Genomic DNA, 19,179 nt, shown 5'->3' with positions numbered 1-19,179 from the left:
TCTATGGCTATGAGAAGACAGCTCTCAACTTCCAGGACCCGAATCACCTTGCCACTGCTTTGCTAGAGCTCGTTATTACCCAACAAGCATCATTCTCAAGCCCAGACAGACAAAACCCTCCTGAGAATTCCTCTGTGTACCATAGTGATAGGGTGGGATTCCAGCACAATCTAGCAGAGACATGACAGCAGCCACCCATGCCAGCTCTGGACTCCTCCAGTCTGTGGACCCAAGCAGCAACGCCCTTTAGCTGCAAAGGGATGTTTCTATTCAGTTATGTTGAAAAGGGCCTTTCTTGGCTGTCTCCGTTGTTTGCACAGACACAGAGAAGGCAGGGCAGTCAATGCACCAAGTCCTTCAATTACTAACTCAACACCATTGTCTAAGATTCAGCTTTGACTTTTATGGTCTACATGTTTATTACCATCTCTCACAAACTGTTATTCAGAACAGCCATCACTGACCATTCCCTTCAGCATCAGCATGAAAGATGGCATTTTTTCTTTGTTTTGCTTTGGTGGCTATTTGTTTTATGTGTTTATAACTTAAGCCAGTATCTAACATCTTTAGAGCCAGAATATTGTCTCCAAAGGACTTAAAAGGAATAGAATAATCCAGATTTGAAAATTACAATATAACTTATGACAATATAACAGGTAAGTAGTATTTTAAAGTGTGCGTGTGTGCACGCACACACATGTACATAAGTGTGAATGAGGGCACACGTGTGTCACAGGATATATGTGGTCAGAGGATAGCCTTGGGTTTCAGTTCTTGTCTCTACCATGTTTGAGGCAGGGTTTCTTATTGGTTGCTGCTCCAGCGCCCAGGTGGCTCTGGAGCTTCTGGGTGCTCCCTTGTCTCTGCCTCTTTTCACAGCAGGGATGTTCGGACTACAGAGGCACACTACGGTATCCCATTTTAGGGTGCCTTTTGGGCAATCACTCTTGTCCTCATGATGCCTCAGAAAGTGCTTTATTCACGGAGCTATTCCCTTAATCCGCAAACACTATTCTTAATAACGTGCAAGGACTGTAATGATTAAATCAAACTGATTGTGAAATTCTGTCTCTTGATGCTTGAGCAATTTGAATGGAACTAGTGTTCAACGGAAGACTTTGGTAGCAATACTTTTATTTATTCCGCCTAAAAAGAACTTTTTCAAAGCAACTCAGACGGGCATCCAACTCTTCCCTTTTTGGCTGGGACTGGGTTTGGCATGAATATAGTGACAATGAGATACTAGCACTTTTGATAAACAGATGTAATTTCATTCTTATTTTCCCTGCAAGGTCTTCAGCAGTGCATATGCATGGCTGTTTAAAGGCATCCTCTCACAGTTGGGAGTTTTAAGTTTCTATTCTGTCACAGCCTCTTGGGGAAATATCTCCCAATAAAAGGATCTTGATAAGGCGGCTAATCAATACAGTGCTCTAAAGATGCAATTTCCACAAATGATTTATTTTGAAAGAGAGAGATAGCAGGACGCTCTCTAATGGATGACCAGATGGCTACTATACCCACAGAGTGGGAGCCATGGAGTGGTGATACAGCTGAGACCCAAATCCGTCATTTAACGTCAGTTTTCTTACATGGAAAAGTCTTACTGAAACAGTCCTACTTCTATTATCTGATTTTCCCATTAAAAAAAAAAGCATAAATACTTATTTAGAATTAGTTAAAATAACCAGTTATTATTAAAATAAAAGACATTAAATTCAATAGAAGCCCAGCATTATATGCCAGGGTACTGTCTGTGTTGAAATGCTATCAACTTCCAACCTCCCATTTAAACAGTAAACAGTGTCATCAAGCTGCTTCATTTTCCAGCTAACGAGAAGAACAGATGAGGTTTGAAGGGCATTTCTCAACATGGGAGAGGAAAGTTTGTTTACAGAACTGTTGATTCACTAAGAGATCATCAACCTCTCCCGGGTATAAACCGACAGTAAAGGTAAGAATCGGGTGAGGAGCACTGGAGCCTCCCTGCACTTGCTTGGCCCTTAGCATAGTCGGAGCTGACAGGCTCACTCTTCGCTTCCCTGGCTGCTTTCTTGAGTGCACTGAGAGCCTCGTTCCTGGTCTCAGCAACCCTGTTCCTGTGCGAAGCGAAACCAGGGCAGAAGACAAGCAGCCCGTAGCTCAAATACTGACCTCCTCAGGTACCAGCGGCTCAATCATGGGGGCATCCTCCTGCCTGGCAGCCAGGCGCACGGGGGACGTGGAAAGCCTCTTTTCCCACTCGTTGGTTAAGGCGGTTTCTGTAGACGTTTCCAGGAAGGTTCTTTTCAGCTCGCTAATGTTGGTTTGGTGCTTCATCAGTTCATCTTGAGTTTTATCTAGCTCCTGTAGTCAGAGCAAGAAGATTCCAACAGTCAAACTTTCACAGTGATTTTCCGTACCTCCCTCTCTCTTTTTAAAGTTTGCAAAACACATTAGTAGTCAAAAGAAAACTGAATTTGGATCAGGGATCAAGACACTACCACAAACACTCTGGTGTAAATGCATTATTTCCAGGAAAAGAGGAAGAAAAACAATTTAGTTTCACACGAGCATACAAAAAAAAAAAGTTAAAGGTAAGTTCTAAGGATAGTAGTGTACACGGAACCAGAGAGGATGAAAACTACGCACGCAGGAAAAGGGATCTAAGTCTAGGAGAGAATAAGGAATCAGTACGCCGAGGAATCACCCCCAGTCACTAACAGCAGAGCACACGGGACATGCATGCAGCATGGTTCAAGTTCACAGGTGTGCCACAGGAGGAAAACCACGCAAGCATGCACTGGCATACACCAATACCAACCTCTAACATAAGATTACTATGTTTGACATACACATTTTCACCCTTTATTCGCTTAATCAGACTATTCTGAAAAAAGTGGAGAAGAGAGGGAAAGGTAAGGGACACAGTCATCAAGGGAACAAAGGCCACTCAACACGCTGTCGGCATGGTAGCCGGGAGGGAACATGCAGACACGCAGACAAACAATGAGTCATTTCACACTGGTCTGGGGTCTTTGTTGTATGTTTAATTTTCTACCTGCGCCTTGAGCTCTGCGTCTTCCTCCTGGTCCGACTGCCAGCGTAAAGAAAGAGCGGGAGATACAGACTTACCAAGCAATTTACTCTAAGGTTGAAGAAGCGGCCTATACACACTCACTGGTTGTGAACACCACAGCTCCCTAGCACTCACATGCAGTGCTTTCTTAGACACAACTCGTAACTTTCACACACACAGGATGAAGCCTCGTCAGAACAAAGCAGCAGTGGAGCCCTTGCTTGGTAGCCTGACAGGCACATGCCTGTGCTTTCAAAAAGGGTGGGGAGCGCTTGGCAGGGTGTCCTTACTGAACGTCAGCAAAGGCTTTGGTGTCTGGAAGTTGGGGAGTCAGTTCACAGCTCCCAAGAATGGCTGTCATTACCGGGATGATGACAGCCCCTCCACAGGCAAGAAGACCTCCCAATGATTATACGTCAGCTCTTGTAACTTCTAGTTTGTAGACCACAGGACTGCAGCTCAAAGAGCTCAATGCACAATGTCCTGCATCTTAAGATCGTGTGGAATCTTGTCTTACCTGTACTTATGGACTGTGTTTCTTAATTATTATTATTTTTTAATTTTTGTATATGAGTGTTTTGCCTGCGTGCATGTCTGTGCACCTCTTGCATGCCTGGTGTCTGGAGAGGCTAGAGGAGGGCCTGAGGTCCTCTGGAACTGCAGTTACATACGGCCCTGAGCTGCCGAGAGGGGGACGGGAATAAAAACCGAGTCCTGTGGAAGAGCAGCCAGTGTGCCTAGCCACTGAGCCATCTCTCCAGTCCCTGCTTTGTTCTTGAGAGAAGGGTGCCAACTCAGCCTAGGAAGCTCTGTGCTTACAGGCATGATCTGCCACACCCAGCTGAACCTTTATACTGAAACGATCCCTCTTAGAGGGGAAAAGATTGGTACCAATGAAAAGGAAGGAAGTACAGACAAAACCAATCGGCATCAACAGCTATTATACCATTCTTTAAAATGAAGACAGGGTAATTTTTTTTTTTTTTCATTAAAAAGAAATTTCCTACAGCCAGCTCATTATTCCTCCTTTTCCAGTTTTAAGGGCCCAGCTTATACATTCTTGGCCGGACATCTAACTACCAGTATCTGGGCACATAGGCCATGGACCAGCACACAAGGCTGTTTCTCACCACAGCTATCTGACCTGAGCCTGGTCTTCTGATCCTGTAACACTCTGAGTCAAACTACAGGTGACACTAGGTCACGCTTGATCGTAGCCCCTAAGCGAAGCATTCTCCCTGGCTAGAGGTCTGCATTTTCTGTTTGTTTTGGTTTGGTCTTGTTGAGACAGAGTCCAGGAGGGCCACGTATCTTGTCTCAGCTTTCCATGTGTTGGGACTACAAGGTATGTACAGCCATGTCTGATTTCTTACCAGCCAATGGGGACCAAGGAGCTTTCTTTGCACATCCCTGTAATGTCCTGCCGACGTGAAGGGAAGGGAACGCGTGCACACGGGCAATAGCACACCAACCCAGAACGGGTGACACGCTGATCCTTAAATACGTGTTGGATTCCAGCTCTTTATTTCATTGTTAGGTTTCACAGTGTACCAGATTTACAGTGCCCATTAAAGCTCTCGCTGGCTTTAATGCTTTGTAACATAACTGCTCTAACGGAGCAAAACTGCTATAGAGGCTTAGGGCATTACTGTTGAACTGTAGCTGATTTCTCGGATAGACTGGGTTTGTGTACTATATTCTGAATGTACTAGCCTGTGGCTACCGACAACTGCATGCCATTCACTGCACTTAGGCAGCCTGTGGCTATTTACAACTAGCTCTGACAGTTCAGAGTATAATTTTATTTGGCAAAGAAAATGATTAACCTGTACGCTTAGTTATGACAGCTGAAGAGAATCTGGAAAACGGTGTGCTATGCTACTATCTTTTCTTCTAAAAACATCATGATTTACAAGCTGTGACACTTCCAAAGGAAATACCACCAGAAAAATAATATTTTCCAGAAGATATTTTCAGTTAAAGGATACATAGAGATCACTTGCAGCATTTTTAATTCTTCCCAAAAACTCAACTAGAAAGTATGGATATTACTGAATTACATAAAAAAAAAAAAAAAAAAAGAAAAAAAAAAACCACACATGACCTAAGTTAAACTTTGTCACAAAGTAAAACTTAAATTCTTCTAGGCCTGTGAGCAACAGGCATCTTGGTTTCCATGACTATATGCTGTTTTGGCTGTATTTAAATATTTTATCCACATGTCTATGTCTGGGAGCCTATGCACATATGAGCACAGATTCCCCAGGAGCCGCCGGCTGTGGGGATGTGGATGCACTTTTTTTTTTTTTTGTAAAATAATTTTTATTAATTCTTTGAAAATTTCATATAATGTATTTTGATTATATCTTTTGATTAGATCTTTCCCCGGGCTCCACTCCTGTCAAATCTATACTCTACTCCCAATCCATCTTCATATTCACTCTTTACCCTCCTCTGTCTTTTTAAAAAAATTTACTTATTTTTTTTTATTAATTACAGTTTATTCACTTTGTATCCCAGCTGTGGCCCCCTTTCTCGGCCCCTTCCCAATCCCACCCTTCCTCCACTGCTGAGCCATTTCTCCAGGCCCATGTTTATAGTATTTTAATTGCTACTAATAGGGCAGATCCTAAGGATGACAAGTCACATACACATTTAATATATATTAAAGACTTAATTCAGGAGAAATAATAGGATGCTGTCTGATTGCATTTTATACAAGTATTAGTAGTAGTTTCTTTAAGAAATCCATTTCCTGAGAGTGACTTGTGTTATAGCCAAGGGCTCAAAAATGTGTTAAGTATTACTTTAATAAAAATTAGTTGGCCATCGGGGATTTAAAAATATATTTGTTTCCAGCCAATAAGATAATTCAATTCTCATGAACCTTCTTCCTTACTTATCAAGGCTAGCATATACAAACAGCCGGAGAATCACTGTCCTCCTCCTCTTCCACCTCCCTGGTCTTCTTTTGTCTTCACTGTGATGTCAATTAGGAAACTGTTTCTCAAAACGTAATCCCACGACCAAGGGTCCAGACATTTGGGAACCGGTTAGAACTACAAATCCTGTTCTTGTCTCAGCCCCTCGGAACCAGAAACGCCAGGCAGGGACCATTCACATAGCTCTCATAAAAGTCAGAGTTTGATAACCACTGGCTTAGGCAAAAACAAACAAACCAAAACCTAAAAGCAAAACAAAGCTTATTCGGTTTCTGTTGAGTCAGCATTTCCTGGGGGGTGGTGCTAAAGCTCCGTCTGTGTCCCACAAAGCTTGGGACCCAGGAAACGCCGGTGCTCCGGCTTCATCCTTACCTCAGTGGCACTGGTTTCTCCGTCAGCCGCAGTGTCTGTCCGTTCGCTGTCAGTCTGCGGATCACAGAAGTAATCAGATCCAAGGAGGAAGCAGGGACAGAAAACAAACCCTTCTGGTCAAACAGAGCACACACTGTTGGGACCATTCATTTTCTTTGGTTGCTGTGGAATCCTACCTTCCCACGGGAGTATGGGTATGAGCAAAGCAAAGAAGAGGCAGAGCTTGGGGTCTTCAGCAGAGCCCCTCCGAGGTCAAGACCCGAGGCACACACACGAGTGGGCCACCCTGAACTGTCTGCCTTTACAGTTCCGAGTATCAGGTCGCTACCCCACCCCCACCCCCTTTCTACTGACGCCCCTAGAAGCTCTCCTAAAAATGCCTAATACAGATCAAATGGAGGTTCGTTGATACATAGTTTACTCTAGTAATGCCACATTAGAAAATTGAATAAATTTAGATTTATGCTAACAGCTACTATAATAGCCACTGGACTTTCAGCCCCTCATTTATACCATTGGATCATTTCCACCCACTATGACCACCAGGCTGTCTGCATTACCGGTTCATGACTAGACCATACCCCGGTGATTCACAGGCATATATTTCACATAGAGAAAACATAACTTAGTTGTCAGATAGCATTGCTAATGGGTAACAGCTCTGTTGTTCACTTTGCCCCCACTTCTCCAATATAAAGAAATATAGCCAAATATGCATTTAAACATCTCATCGCAAAAGTACCATTCAACTGATGCAAATGATAGTAATAATAATTGAAAAAATAGAGAGAGAAAGAGACATCCGTTTAGAGACAAATCAAACAAAGCACAGCATTCAGCAGAACCTAGGATTCTGGGGGGGGGCGAGGAGCTGTTTCGGGGCTCACTCTTAATGCTTAAGTGTTTTATGTGTTTAAAGAGGCTTATGGTTTAAAACAACAGCTATTTTCCGTTGAGAAGGTGAGCCATCAGATGCAAACTGGCTTTTTATCCACGAGTTTCAACCGATGGCTGGTAAATTTCCCTCCGTCAAAGCCTCAGTGGCTGATACTCTCAAAGCAAGCCCACAAACTACAGGCTGTAGAGCTGCAGTACAACCCCAACATACAGGGGACGTTAGATGCGGTAGCCGGGGCTGCTCCGGTTCTCTCTAAAATTTATTATTATTTTATGTGCATTGGTGTTTTGCCTGCATGTATGTCTGTGTCAGGGTGTTGGTCGCCAAGAACTGGAGTTACAGGCTGCTGTGAGTGGCCGTGTAGGTGCTGGGAGTTGAACCCGGGTCCTCCGGAAGAGCAGCCAGTGCTCTTAACCACTGAGCCATCTCTCCTGCCCCTGCTTTGTCTATCTTGCTCTAGTCTCTGGCCAGGAGGGCTTCCCAGCATTATCTCACACTTCGGTTTTACATATTCCTAAGATAAAGGAATTGATCTGCCTATTTGGCAGGTATGCCTGAGAAGGAAAAAACAAACAAAATGAATAGATTTTTTTCATGATCTGATCACGTCATTTTAAAAAGTGTGTGTGTCGGGGGGGGGGGGATCTGCTAATTCTCCCTTAGGAATCAGACATGACTGTAGCAATCCCTGGGCCTCCATACCCGACAGCGGGGGCAAGGAGGGTTTGGATTAGTACAAAAGACAGAATAACTTCACGATGCTCTAGGAATTGCTTGTGCTTGGAATATTAACTAGCTGTGTCAAGCACGTCATGCCACTGAGGAAATTCTCTTCCTACTCTAAGAGCTTTCCTTACTACTTTAGAATTTACTTCATGAACTTTCCAATACCTCAGCATTAGAGCTCAGATGTAGGTAAGAGTGAGGAGCCTGATGTTAGCTTATGCTCAAATCCTTGCTTTTCAAACCTGGGATACATTGGCCACATTTCATAGTTTAACCCATTTTTTTTTTTTCCTCCTTGGGAAGCGGAGATAATAAGAGTTGTAACTATATTGCATAAAGGATGTCAAATGTTTTGTGGAAGGCCTGCCACAGAGAATTAGAAGTCATCAATAACAACTGAAATATATATAGTTAGTTATTTCTCTGATTTTCCTAGGTTTCAAATGTTGTTGGTCCTCGCTAACCTCCCTCAGAACCTGTATACTGGGCATATCACTGTAATTAGGCATAAGGGCCAAAGTTCGATGTGATCAGATCCTATATTAAAAATAAAATAGAACTCATCTGCAGACTCTTCGCAATACCTATTTTACAGTCCAATCTATCAACAAAAATAATATTAACTGAATAAAGATGTTTTGATAGCAGCTGTTATTTATTGTATATTATTACTAACATTTACTATGTGCCTGTGACTACACAGGAAACTGCAGAATGTCATGAATGATTGTACAATACTATCTTTACATAATTTAAAGTTATAAATCAGTTGGTGAATTAATTTTTCTTACATATTTGAATAAATCTCTTCTCTTTGTACTATAAAAAATTACTGAGAAATTCATATATAATCACACCCTTTGTTATGGTAAACTAAATTCATCTTACTGTTTTGTGGAAGGTGATTTGATATTCTGCCTCTTATGACCATTCTGAAAGCATAAGAAAAATACTGCCTTGTTATTTGAAATTATTAAGTGTTTGCATGCTGGATTTTGCTTTTAAGAGAGGCAGTAACTTATTAACTCTCTACAACACAAGAAAAATGTAAAAAGGACCACTGTCATTAGTGATTTTGCAAAACGAAAGGGGCAGAGATGAATTGCATTTTAAGAACTCTTCCAGTTTGGCTGACAGAGCTCTTGAGGCCTACAGAATAAAATAAGCTGTGTAAGCAAGTGGTATTTTAAGAAATGTGATGACCCAAATATGAGTTCTTCATCTTCAGATGACTAGAGTGTGTCGCTCTCAACAGCTGGGGTTAAGAGTCAACGCTGAACAGAAGGCCAAATCCAAAGCCTGGTTGTGGGAGCTATCAGGGGCTCCGGGAGGCTGGAGCAAAGGGGCTGGTTGTACTGGTCAGCACTGACTCAGTTTGGGAGTTTACAATACTGAGGACAGGGGCCTGGGAAGCTCCCATTCCACATGCACTAGCTTCAAACAGGGGCTGCTGTGATTTGCTTTGCTGATGTAATGCAGACATGCCCAAGTTCAGTTCTCATGCACCCACTCTGACAAGATGTAAACCCTGGATTAGGCACAAGATCTGTGTGGTTAGCACTAGAAAAGTTCAAACAGTAACTCAGAATTTAGAAAAGAACGTGAGCAGGAGGACTTATTCCTCTGCTAAAAGAGAGAATAAATTTCCACATTAGAAACCCGCCAATGGTCCTTGTAGATAATATTCCATTCCCGGCTGCAGCATGTTCTAGTCCTGTACTATTCGATGATGTTGCTAATGTGAGAGTTATATTAAAAGCCTGAGGTTGAAAGTGTGCCCAAAGTCTGTTGCAGTAGAAACATTATTATCTATTTGTGCACACACACCCAGAACCTGGAAAAGGGCTCTTAAGCAGTAATGAATTGAAAAGCCTAGGCTCTTCTTTAAAACACCTGTGAGAGCATTCATATTTTCACCGTTTGCTGCTCTGAAACAGTCATTCTGCCACTAAATGTAGGTACATTTTAGGAGCTGCATATACTAACAAATGCAGGTCAAATTATTACTAAGTATGGAACTGAATACTTTCTCTCTCTCTCTCTCTCTCTCTCTCTTTGAGTATTGCCTTGACTTTGTGATTTTCTTCTTATGCAAGGAGTGCTTGGCTTGTCTCCTGTCGCCTTGAGGGAACAGGCAAGCTCAGGGCTCTGCAGGAGTGGTCTGGAGGGTGAAGAAGAGACAGCCAGTGCCTCTAGGGGGACGGCTTCTAATCCCCCCCACCGTTCATTCTAGTCTTTTCCAAGTGCTCTAAAGTCCTTTATAAGGGAAGCTGCTGTGCTGCTCACAGGGCTGTGGAGCCACTAGAAATAGAGCAATTAAGAGGGAAAGCCAATAGTTACACTGACTCACCCAGTGGCTGGGATGAAGAAAAGGAGATGGCCAGGCTCAGAGTTTAGGTTGTTCTCCCTTTATGAGAATACTTGGCCAAGGGCCAGACACATCAAGCCGACTCCCTGGCTGTTCCACAGTAAATTGTGCACTTTGGGTCGTATGCTGCTGTCTGATCCACAAAGAAACCTCAAATGAACCTCGTCCTGACTTTCTGGACACCACAGTCCTACATATATGGTTCCTGTGGTTCTTTCTGGTGCTCCTTTGGGCTTTTCCAATGAGTGATGTCATGCGGGAGCTATAAACTGCTGTAGGTGTTCCTCCTAACTCAACAGTGAGAACTTGTATCTCATTCCAGAGCCATGGAAGCTTTTGAACACAATGGTTTTTAACCTCTAGCACAATCCCTTGCTCACTTCCATCCGTCTTTGCATTTTATTTATGATGGAAGCTACTAATTTGTACTACGTGAGATTTAACTAAGACGATGACCGAGCAGAGTCTGTCACTGAGACATGACCTTTCCATAGTGAATGAGTTATCTGAACTTGCGTTCTGGCTGAGTCCTTCACTCATGCAGAACTCAGTGGGTAGTGGAGCCATCACAGCAGGCTACCAACTGCTTACACCCACATGGCGTTGTGCCTAACCCTGGGGCCTGGCTTGGACTCCCCAACACAAAAACCCTCCACATAGTGGCACAGACAATAAATGAGGCTCTGAAAGTAGGACCACTATCGCAGCAGCCAGCTAACACTGGTTTGGACTGAAGCACGAACACGCAGGGAAAGTGTGTTCTATGCTGAGGTACACACCTCTTCTTCTGAACTGTCACTCGGGTCATTGTCTAGGGAGGCGCTCAAGGAGGCCGCCTTGGGCTCCAGGTAGCAGAGGCAGAGAGCCAGAGGGAAGGAGAGAGTGAGGGCGTATGGCACTGAGAAGGAGGCGGAGAGCAGGAAGAAGAAGATGAAGAGGAAGCAGGGCAGGAGGGAGGGCGAGCGGATGGGCAGGAAGTGCTGCCAGCTCTGGGGCAGAAGGTTGGTTTCAGACAGGTTGGGGAAAGAGAGGTACCCATCCTCATCTAGGAGTGAGGGGAATGACCCGGGGAGCTGCAAGGAGAAGGAAAACAGCGTGGCTCCTTTGCCAGTCTGCTGCCTGTAACTAAATGCTACGTCTTGGTCCCCTACGTAAGCCTTTTCCTGGCCATCGGACTCCAGGGCTAGCTCAGCCATAGGCAGCACGGAACCGGTAGAGGTGCCTTCCTTCTCCTTACACCTCCTGCGGAGCTCTGTGGGAGATGTGGGGTCAAGATGGGCTGATGGGGGTGACGAGGGACATGAGTCAGAGCCATGCCCAGGTGACTGATGTGAAAGAGACAGGGAGAGACAGGAAGCGGTAAACATGGATGCAAAAGGACAAAAAGAAAAGTGCAGTTAGTTAACCTTCTCATGGGCATCGACACAAAACTGTAAAACAAGAGCTTTAAAGCAGCCAGGCTGCTTGGCGACTATGACTCTCCCAGTCCATCATACACAGGCAGAGATGCTGTCAAGGGTCGGGACAGAAGTCGCTGGGAAGAACCCTGCATAAACATGTCTGAAGAGCGAGCAGCTCTAATAAATGAAAACCAAGACTTTCAATAACGTCTCCTTGATCTCCAGGTAACAGGCCAGCACCATAGCTCAGCTGGACTCAAAATGAAAATAAGATTTGATTCTGAGTTTGACTGTGTTCAAACAATTTCTAATCATCTTTGTTTCCTTGGTTAGCCAATCATACCCCAAACAGCCGGGTTTCCCAATATGAAGTTTCTGGCCCCACTCCTTTCTGAGAACAGTTATAAATGGGGATGGGAGTGCCAGGAGTGAGCAGGATCTCTCGCTCCCCACAGAGAACTGAGGCTCCTGTGATCCATCCATTTTTGACTTCTTTATCTATGCTCCTAGGCAGGACTTCAGCTCTTACCAGGAAGGAAACCAGCAAAAGGAACAGGCTTCCTGTAACATGGTTTCTATGTGTCTGGTTTCTGCTACATATGGTCTACAGACAATGGAAAGTTGCAGTTGCTTAGCCTTTTGTTTCTATATCAGATAAAGTATGTTTACAGCTAAAGTTTGAATCCTGCATACAGCAATAAAGCATGCATTCCCATGAAAGGGCTCCCCATGAGCTCCTGCTGCTGCTCATTCTCCCCCCCCCCCCCCCGCAGTCTCAACGGCCAGAGCCAGAAGCAAGGAGTCCCTCTAAACAGGCTGGAGCAAAGTACAGGAGCTGTTATAGCATGATAAATTCAAGGCCAGGGCATATGGAGCTTGAGATAGCTTTCTTCAGCTGCTTACTTCCCGGTGTGTGTGTGTGTGTGTGTGTGTGTGTGTGTGTGTGTGTGTGTGTGTATGCGTGTGTGTATCTGAGTGTGTTACTTAGCAGCTTGAGAGCTCGACAATTACTCAGCCTGCTTGGTGATGGTTATCAAATCCTGACTTAGAGAAAAGTGATAAATATAGCAACAAAGGGGAAGAAAATGCACAAATACAATCACATCTGAGACATGAGGGAGTGAGGCAATGCCCAGAAAAAGGTTTATCGGGATCTGTCAGCCTTTGAAATGTTTCCCTGACACTCATACTTGACATTAAACATTGCACCCTATAAAGGCGTTTGCACAGAGCTCATTCAGCTACGAATAATGCAGATGTTCCATGTGGCCTCTTCATGATGTCAGCTCTCCCTAGGCAGTGAGACACTGCCTTGGACTTGTGGGGCCATCAGCTAAACAGCACACCCCTCCCCGGGAAGCCTGGGAGACAGTGTTTTGAACTTTGTTTCCAGCAGTGAATTTTCATTTTGCTTCAAAAACAAGGATTCTCTATGTAGCTTTTTTGAAGATGACAGAAAAGAATAAAATTATGGTTTATTCTTCTGTGCCATGTATTAAAAGCCTTTTTGGAAAGACAGCATTGCATCGGGGGAAATAAAGACAGGTGGTACCCCGCCAGTACTGGATCTCAGCTACGGCCATCCAGAAGGCACTGCTGAAAGGCCATCTTCCTGGGGGTGGGGTTATGAAGGTACTGGTTTCCCAGGTCCTTCATTTCCCCAGGACAACAAGGAAGGTGAATGCAGGGTGGTATTTAAGAAACAAAATGAAGGGAGGGAACCTGGGTCTACTTAAAAGCAAGTGTAAGGCTCTTTCATGTTGCTCTAGATTTAAGTGCATTTTCTCAGCCATGAGAATCATTTGCAGGCGTTGGCAGGCGTAAGAACCGCCCATGTTTGTGTGCCAGGTGGTTATCTCCTCTGCCCACCGACTCCCACTTACAAGAGCTGACCTTGGCTTAAGTGATGAGAAGGATGTAAACTCCAAATTTAGAACAAAGCACATTTGGACAGCAGAAGTGAACAAAAGGCCCCGCTGTAATTTCTAACTCTGTGCTGATTTTCTGTTTGGAAAACAAAGAATTAGCTCCTAGCAGGAAAAGTGGAACGATCCCTGGGGTGACCTGAAATACTTTTATCTACGCTGCAAAGTGTTTATTTATTCAATGTAGGTTACTGAGGTGTCGGACATTAAGCTAAGGGTGCATGCAGGCTAGGCCAGCCCCTCACCACTAGGCCACTTCCTCAGAGGCAGAAATCATTTATCTGAAGTACTACTTAGAAGGCTGTGGAACTTTTATGGAAAGAAGCCCTGGGGGGTCCCACACAACTGGTTTTTAAAAAAACATTTGTATGCAAAAAAAATCACCAGGGAATCAAGTGCACTCGCATTTCAGGATAACCCGGAGACTGTAAGATGGTTCATTTCCTGTGCCCTATATCTGTGGGCCCTGTACATTCCAGGAGGCTCTTGTTTCCGTTTTTACTGTGCACGAGCCTCCCAAATATGTTAAGTTTTAAACCACTTTTTTTTTTTTCCCTAGCAATTTGCTAAAATACTGGATCATTAGAAATCAATCTGAAACTTTAGTATTTAAAATTTAATTTGGGGGAAGTGATGTCATAAAAAATGCAATGAAAAAAATTACTATTATGTCAAATTCACTTTTCCCTTTCATTGAGACATGGGCTTGTATATCCCTTTCAAAGCATGGTTACTCCTTTGCAGATGAGATTATAGTTAAGAGACTAAGAGATCAAATACACAGGTTATGGTAAAATATACCATACTTGGGTAGGAAAGTGGGGCCAGAAACAGTCAATAGCTTGAAGTGACACCTACAAAATATGAGCCCAAACAAGAAAAAACACACTGTACTCTCCAAACTATTTTTGACGAGATCCATACAGAACAGCTGTTGAAAGTCTTGTAAACCACACTCCCTGTCAAAAATTTCCAAAAGGTAAAAACAAGTTTTAGAGAAAATGCTAAAATAATAATAATATAAAACCTGACATGAACCTGGCCAGCGCTGGAGCCTGAATGCTCCTTCACCTTCACAGACTCCTAGCCTACCACTTCAGAAATGGCTGAGCTGTAAGAGCTGGGACAGCTCTAGGAGGCAGCCAGGAGCTGTACCTTTCCCTCGTGCCGGAGGGCTGTGACGGGTGTGGCATCCTCGACCTTCTTCCTTCTGTCCTCTTCCTCCACATGCTCCTCTTCAGCCTTTTTCTCTGGAGTCACAGTGGTGATCAAGTTGGTCTGAGAGATGCCCTTTGTTGTGGCGTACTGGCCTGTGCCAACCTCTGCAGCAGACATAGAATCCTTCATGTATATTTCATGGTTTTCATTCACTGAGGCTAAAAGCAAATACAATCAGGGAAATAAAATCCCAAATAGTTAAGTCAGAAGACAGAACAGTAATGACATGTGGTACCAGTACTAGGAAAACCAAACCAAACCAAACCAAAACAAAACACCGGTATAAAATATCAGGCTGGTTTGAGTAAGGCAAGGGACAGCTGCAGGGGCCTTTATCCAAGCACTGTATCTTTCTGCATCACCTGGACCAGTGTTTCAGAACAATTTAAATGCCCATGCCTTGCACCCTAGGATAACGGATGCTTAGCATTCTCGTAGTCTCTGGTGCCGTGGGAAGGACTTGGAAAGGAAGCTGCTTTTACAAACCCAAGAGCAAAAGCTGGGTATTCATACCAAGTTCAACAATTCACAGCAGTATTTACAGCCAATACTCTAATCACCCGACTTTGAGCATATCTGCGGAAGTCCCATCCATCAAAGGAGCAATGGGCTATTTCTATTACTTTTCAATGTTGAAAAGTCCATCGCTCTCACAATAGAAGAGCTCAAAGCACAGTCATAGTAAAGTTTAATCATTTGGGCAGAGATTATAGGATTTAGAAGGTCATTCCTCTCAATTGATGTAAGGAAATTTGTAAATTTCCATTGCATTTTAAATAGACTGCCATGAAGGATATCTACATACATTCAGTCTTATCTCTACTATTTGTGGAAAACAAGACGAACACTGCTAGCAAGCAAAGCCATGCAGAAGCAAAGCATGTAAGCAAAGCCTGTGAGGTTCTGACCCTTATCCAGCCCGACCCATGAGCACAGGGATGGGAGGTGCTGCCCCTCATCCCAGCTAAACCCATGCAGAGGCAAAGCATGTGAGCACAGGGATGGGAGGTTCTGCTCCTCACCCCAGCTGTTGTCTTAGTAAAAGATTCTTCACTCAGTTCGGTGCTTAATCCAGATCAATTTTAAATTTTGCTAGTCATTCTTTTTAGGGCTTAGATATCATAAAAACACATTGAAATGTATAAGCACTGCTTTTTCAGATACTCCACAGTTGATCACAGACAAAAAAAAAAGTTTTTAATTCATATTTTTGGTACTTTAAAACACCAAGTAGAGCAAAACCAAAGGATTCTAAGCGAAATCCTTCACTAAGATATTCTGTGCCTCTTTATGCTGATGAAGGGCTCTCATGAGACACGCTTTCTTAGCAGCCAGTTGAGCTGTTATATATGGGGGACTGGCCTGACAAAAGGCAGCTTTTAATGTTCCAGCATGCAGGCATGGCACTCGGCTCCACACAGAAAACACACTAGCATTGGCAGGGCAACACAGAGCGAGACAACACATACTAACATCACTTTTGGGCGGAAAGGAAGAGACAGCATGTTATTAGTACATTGGTCTCACAGTTGTCTTCTGTTTTGTCAACAGTCATTTTCACACAAAGACCAAGAGGAAAACTACGCTGTCAACAACTGTATTCCCTTGGGTGCACATCCCTGAACAAAGCACGTGGCCTTCAGGGGGAAAGAAAGGCATGAGTCTACAGACGTTCCTCAAATACTGACTTAGAGAACATACAACATTGTTAGCAATGTGTTTCTAAAGAGCATAAAGAAATTGTGGCATTAACCTTGGGATTTTTCCTGTCTTAAATGAACTGCAAATGGTATTGGGTCTAGAAACATTGAAAGATGCAGAAGGCAGCATCCTCTCTTGGCTATCCTGTGGATAGTTGCCAGGAAGTCTCTGAACACTTAGCCTTACGAAGAGTGACACGCTTTTAATATACAACCTGTGCACATTTGTCTCTGGTGTTTAAATCATCTCTACTGCTCTTTAATACCTAACACAATGTAAATAACATGTAAATAGTTATCACATTGTACTGTTTAGTGAATAATAAAGGAAATCAGTCTTTGTTTATTCGGTATGGATGTGAAGCTTTTTTAAAAAAGGTTTATTTATTTTTTATGTATACCATGTGCTGCCTGCATGTACACCTGCACATCAGAAGAGGGCACTGAGTTTCATTATAGATGGCTATGAGCCAACATGTGGTTTGTTGGGTATTGAACTCAGGACCTGTGGAAGAACAGCCAGTGTTCTTAACCACCGAGCCATCTCTGCAGTCCAGATGTAATGTTTTAATGTAGAAATACTGGAAGTTGTAGTTACCTGTTGGCTGTCTTCAGCTGTCTGTATGTCTGTCTATCATGTCCTCTGGTGCTGGGGATGGTACTAAACTAAGGTCTTGGGCCTGTTTGGTAAGTTAAACCCCCACCCGCCCTGGAGTCTTTCAGATTTTCAGCCCACAGTTTCAATCTACACTTGGTTGACTGCAGAGTCAGAACCTTCAAATATGAAGGCTGACTGTAATTAATGTGGTGGCCAGCTCACAAAAGCATCTTTGGCTTCTTCATTTGACTAGAGAGCAGACAGGGCCACTCGCTATAGCGACGCTTCCTCCCAGCTATCACGCTTCTTATTCTCCCTAATTTTTTTAGAGATAGAGATGAACTGAACTTCCTTGTTTCTTCCTGTTCATCCCTGAACAGTTGCCCGCAAGAGAACTGAACCCTAGAATGCGAGCCCCGCATTGAGAATGAAGAGATCCTTCCTGAGGTTCAGCCTGCTAAAGTGAAGATCCTCGTTCCCCAGGTTCCTAACTGATGCCCTCCTACGCGAGCTCACAATTAAACAGACCGACACAGAGATATTTCAGAGATGAGAATGTTCAAATCGTGCCACTCCGCTGCTCAGGTCCACATCATGTCATTCGTCTGTTTAACCAAAGCTCCCGGGATTCGGGTGGAGCGTTCACACACCCTGCTGTGCAGCTACCTGGAGTCACTGAGAACCACCTAGCATGCCTACCTCCATCCAAGCTGCGAGACATGGTGTATCGTTTGCTGGAGGAGCGTTCGAAGTAGGGTGCTGGGCGGTCTATCAGAGCGCTGGCTCTTCTCGTTTGCGCCTGCGTTCTGCCGCTGTAACGGAACTTGGAGCCCAGGGTCAGGAATTTCTTTGGAGGGGCTTCTGGTAGCAATAGTCTAGCAGTATTACGGAAAACACCAGAAAAGTTAACTCACATCAGGACTGTGTTTAGAGCTTATCCCTGTGTTTTCTGTGCTAAGAGTAACGCACACCTTGGAGTTAAATGAATCTGAGTTTATGAGCAACATTATTCGCACACAGGCAGAAGTTAAAGCACAAAGGGGGTTTTGCCAGAACAGAGAGGAGTGTTCTTGGGATATAGCTTGGTGGTAGAGTGCTTGGCTAGTGCCCAGGCCCCGAGTCCTATCCTCAGCACTACAAAAACACTGAAAAAAGATAAAAGAAATAGTAATCCAGGCATGGTGGGACATGCCTGCAACCCTGGCATTTAGGAGGTGAAAGCAGAAGAAGCAGAAGGTCAAAGTCATCTTCAGTTACATGGTGAGTTCAAGGTCTAACACACACACACACACACACACACACACACAGAGAGAGAGAGAGAGAGAGAGAGAGAGAAAGAGAAATAGGAACAGACAGAATAACTGAAAATTATGAAATATAATGATAAAAATACATGATATAAAGAAAAGGAAGGAGCAGCTGAGTAAGGACAGATGAAGGAAAATACTTCTAATTTAGTCAGATGTTCTTTTAGGATTTTTACACCAGCTCTCAGTGTGGGCTGGGGATGGGCGCACAGGCCTATGATCCCAGCTCTCAGGAGGCTGCGGGAGGAAGACTGGGAGCCTCAGGAGAGCTTGTTCTCCACAGCAAGACTAGGTCTCAAAAGGGAAATGGAGGGGGTGGGAAAATGTGCTTGCCATGTAAGTGCGAGACCCGAGTTTGATCCCTAAACCCGCTTACATCTGGGCTGGGTAGATCCTGTAACACCAGTATATCCACAGGGAGATCGCAGTGGAGACAGGAGAGCCAGCTAGCCTGGTGCAGGCTGCAGTAAACAACAGACCCTGTCCTAACTGCAGTGGGAAGTGAGGAGGGATGCCCAAGGTTGTCCTCTGACCTCCATGCGTGCAGTGCCGTGCATATACCTACATTCAGGGGGGAGGGGGAAGGAAAGAGAGAAAGATGGATGGATGGATGGATGGATAGATAGATAGATAGATAGATAGATAGATAGATAGATAGATAGATAGA

General features: G+C 44.0%; 1 protein-coding gene across 19 annotated transcripts in view; it reads right to left on the bottom strand.

The window, feature by feature from the left end:
- Epb41l3 (erythrocyte membrane protein band 4.1 like 3) overlaps positions 1–19,179 on the bottom strand; it is a 125,438-nt gene that overhangs the window by 11,923 nt on the left and 94,336 nt on the right. For 6 of the 19 annotated variants that reach the window (XM_055610132.1, XM_055610138.1, XM_055610137.1 and 3 more), the window contains exons 11-16: positions 17,905–18,080; positions 14,845–15,065; positions 11,144–11,689; positions 6,373–6,426; positions 3,041–3,076; positions 2,155–2,346 (exon numbers count right to left, since the gene is read on the bottom strand). In XM_055610132.1, the coding sequence (XP_055466107.1) occupies positions 2,155–2,346; positions 3,041–3,076; positions 6,373–6,426; positions 11,144–11,689; positions 14,845–15,065; positions 17,905–18,080 (1,225 nt within the window). The remainder of the gene's footprint in view (positions 1–2,154; positions 2,347–3,040; positions 3,077–6,372; positions 6,427–11,143; positions 11,690–14,844; positions 15,066–17,904; positions 18,081–19,179) is intronic. The other 13 variants (XM_055610141.1, XM_055610143.1, XM_055610148.1 and 10 more) reach the window with 6 other exon arrangements.

This window comes from Psammomys obesus, unplaced genomic scaffold (assembly GCF_907164565.1).
Source record: "Psammomys obesus unplaced genomic scaffold, mPsaObe1.curated_primary_1811, whole genome shotgun sequence".
NCBI lineage: Eukaryota > Metazoa > Chordata > Mammalia > Rodentia > Muridae > Psammomys > Psammomys obesus.
This window is presented reverse-complemented; position numbering and strand designations above follow the sequence as displayed.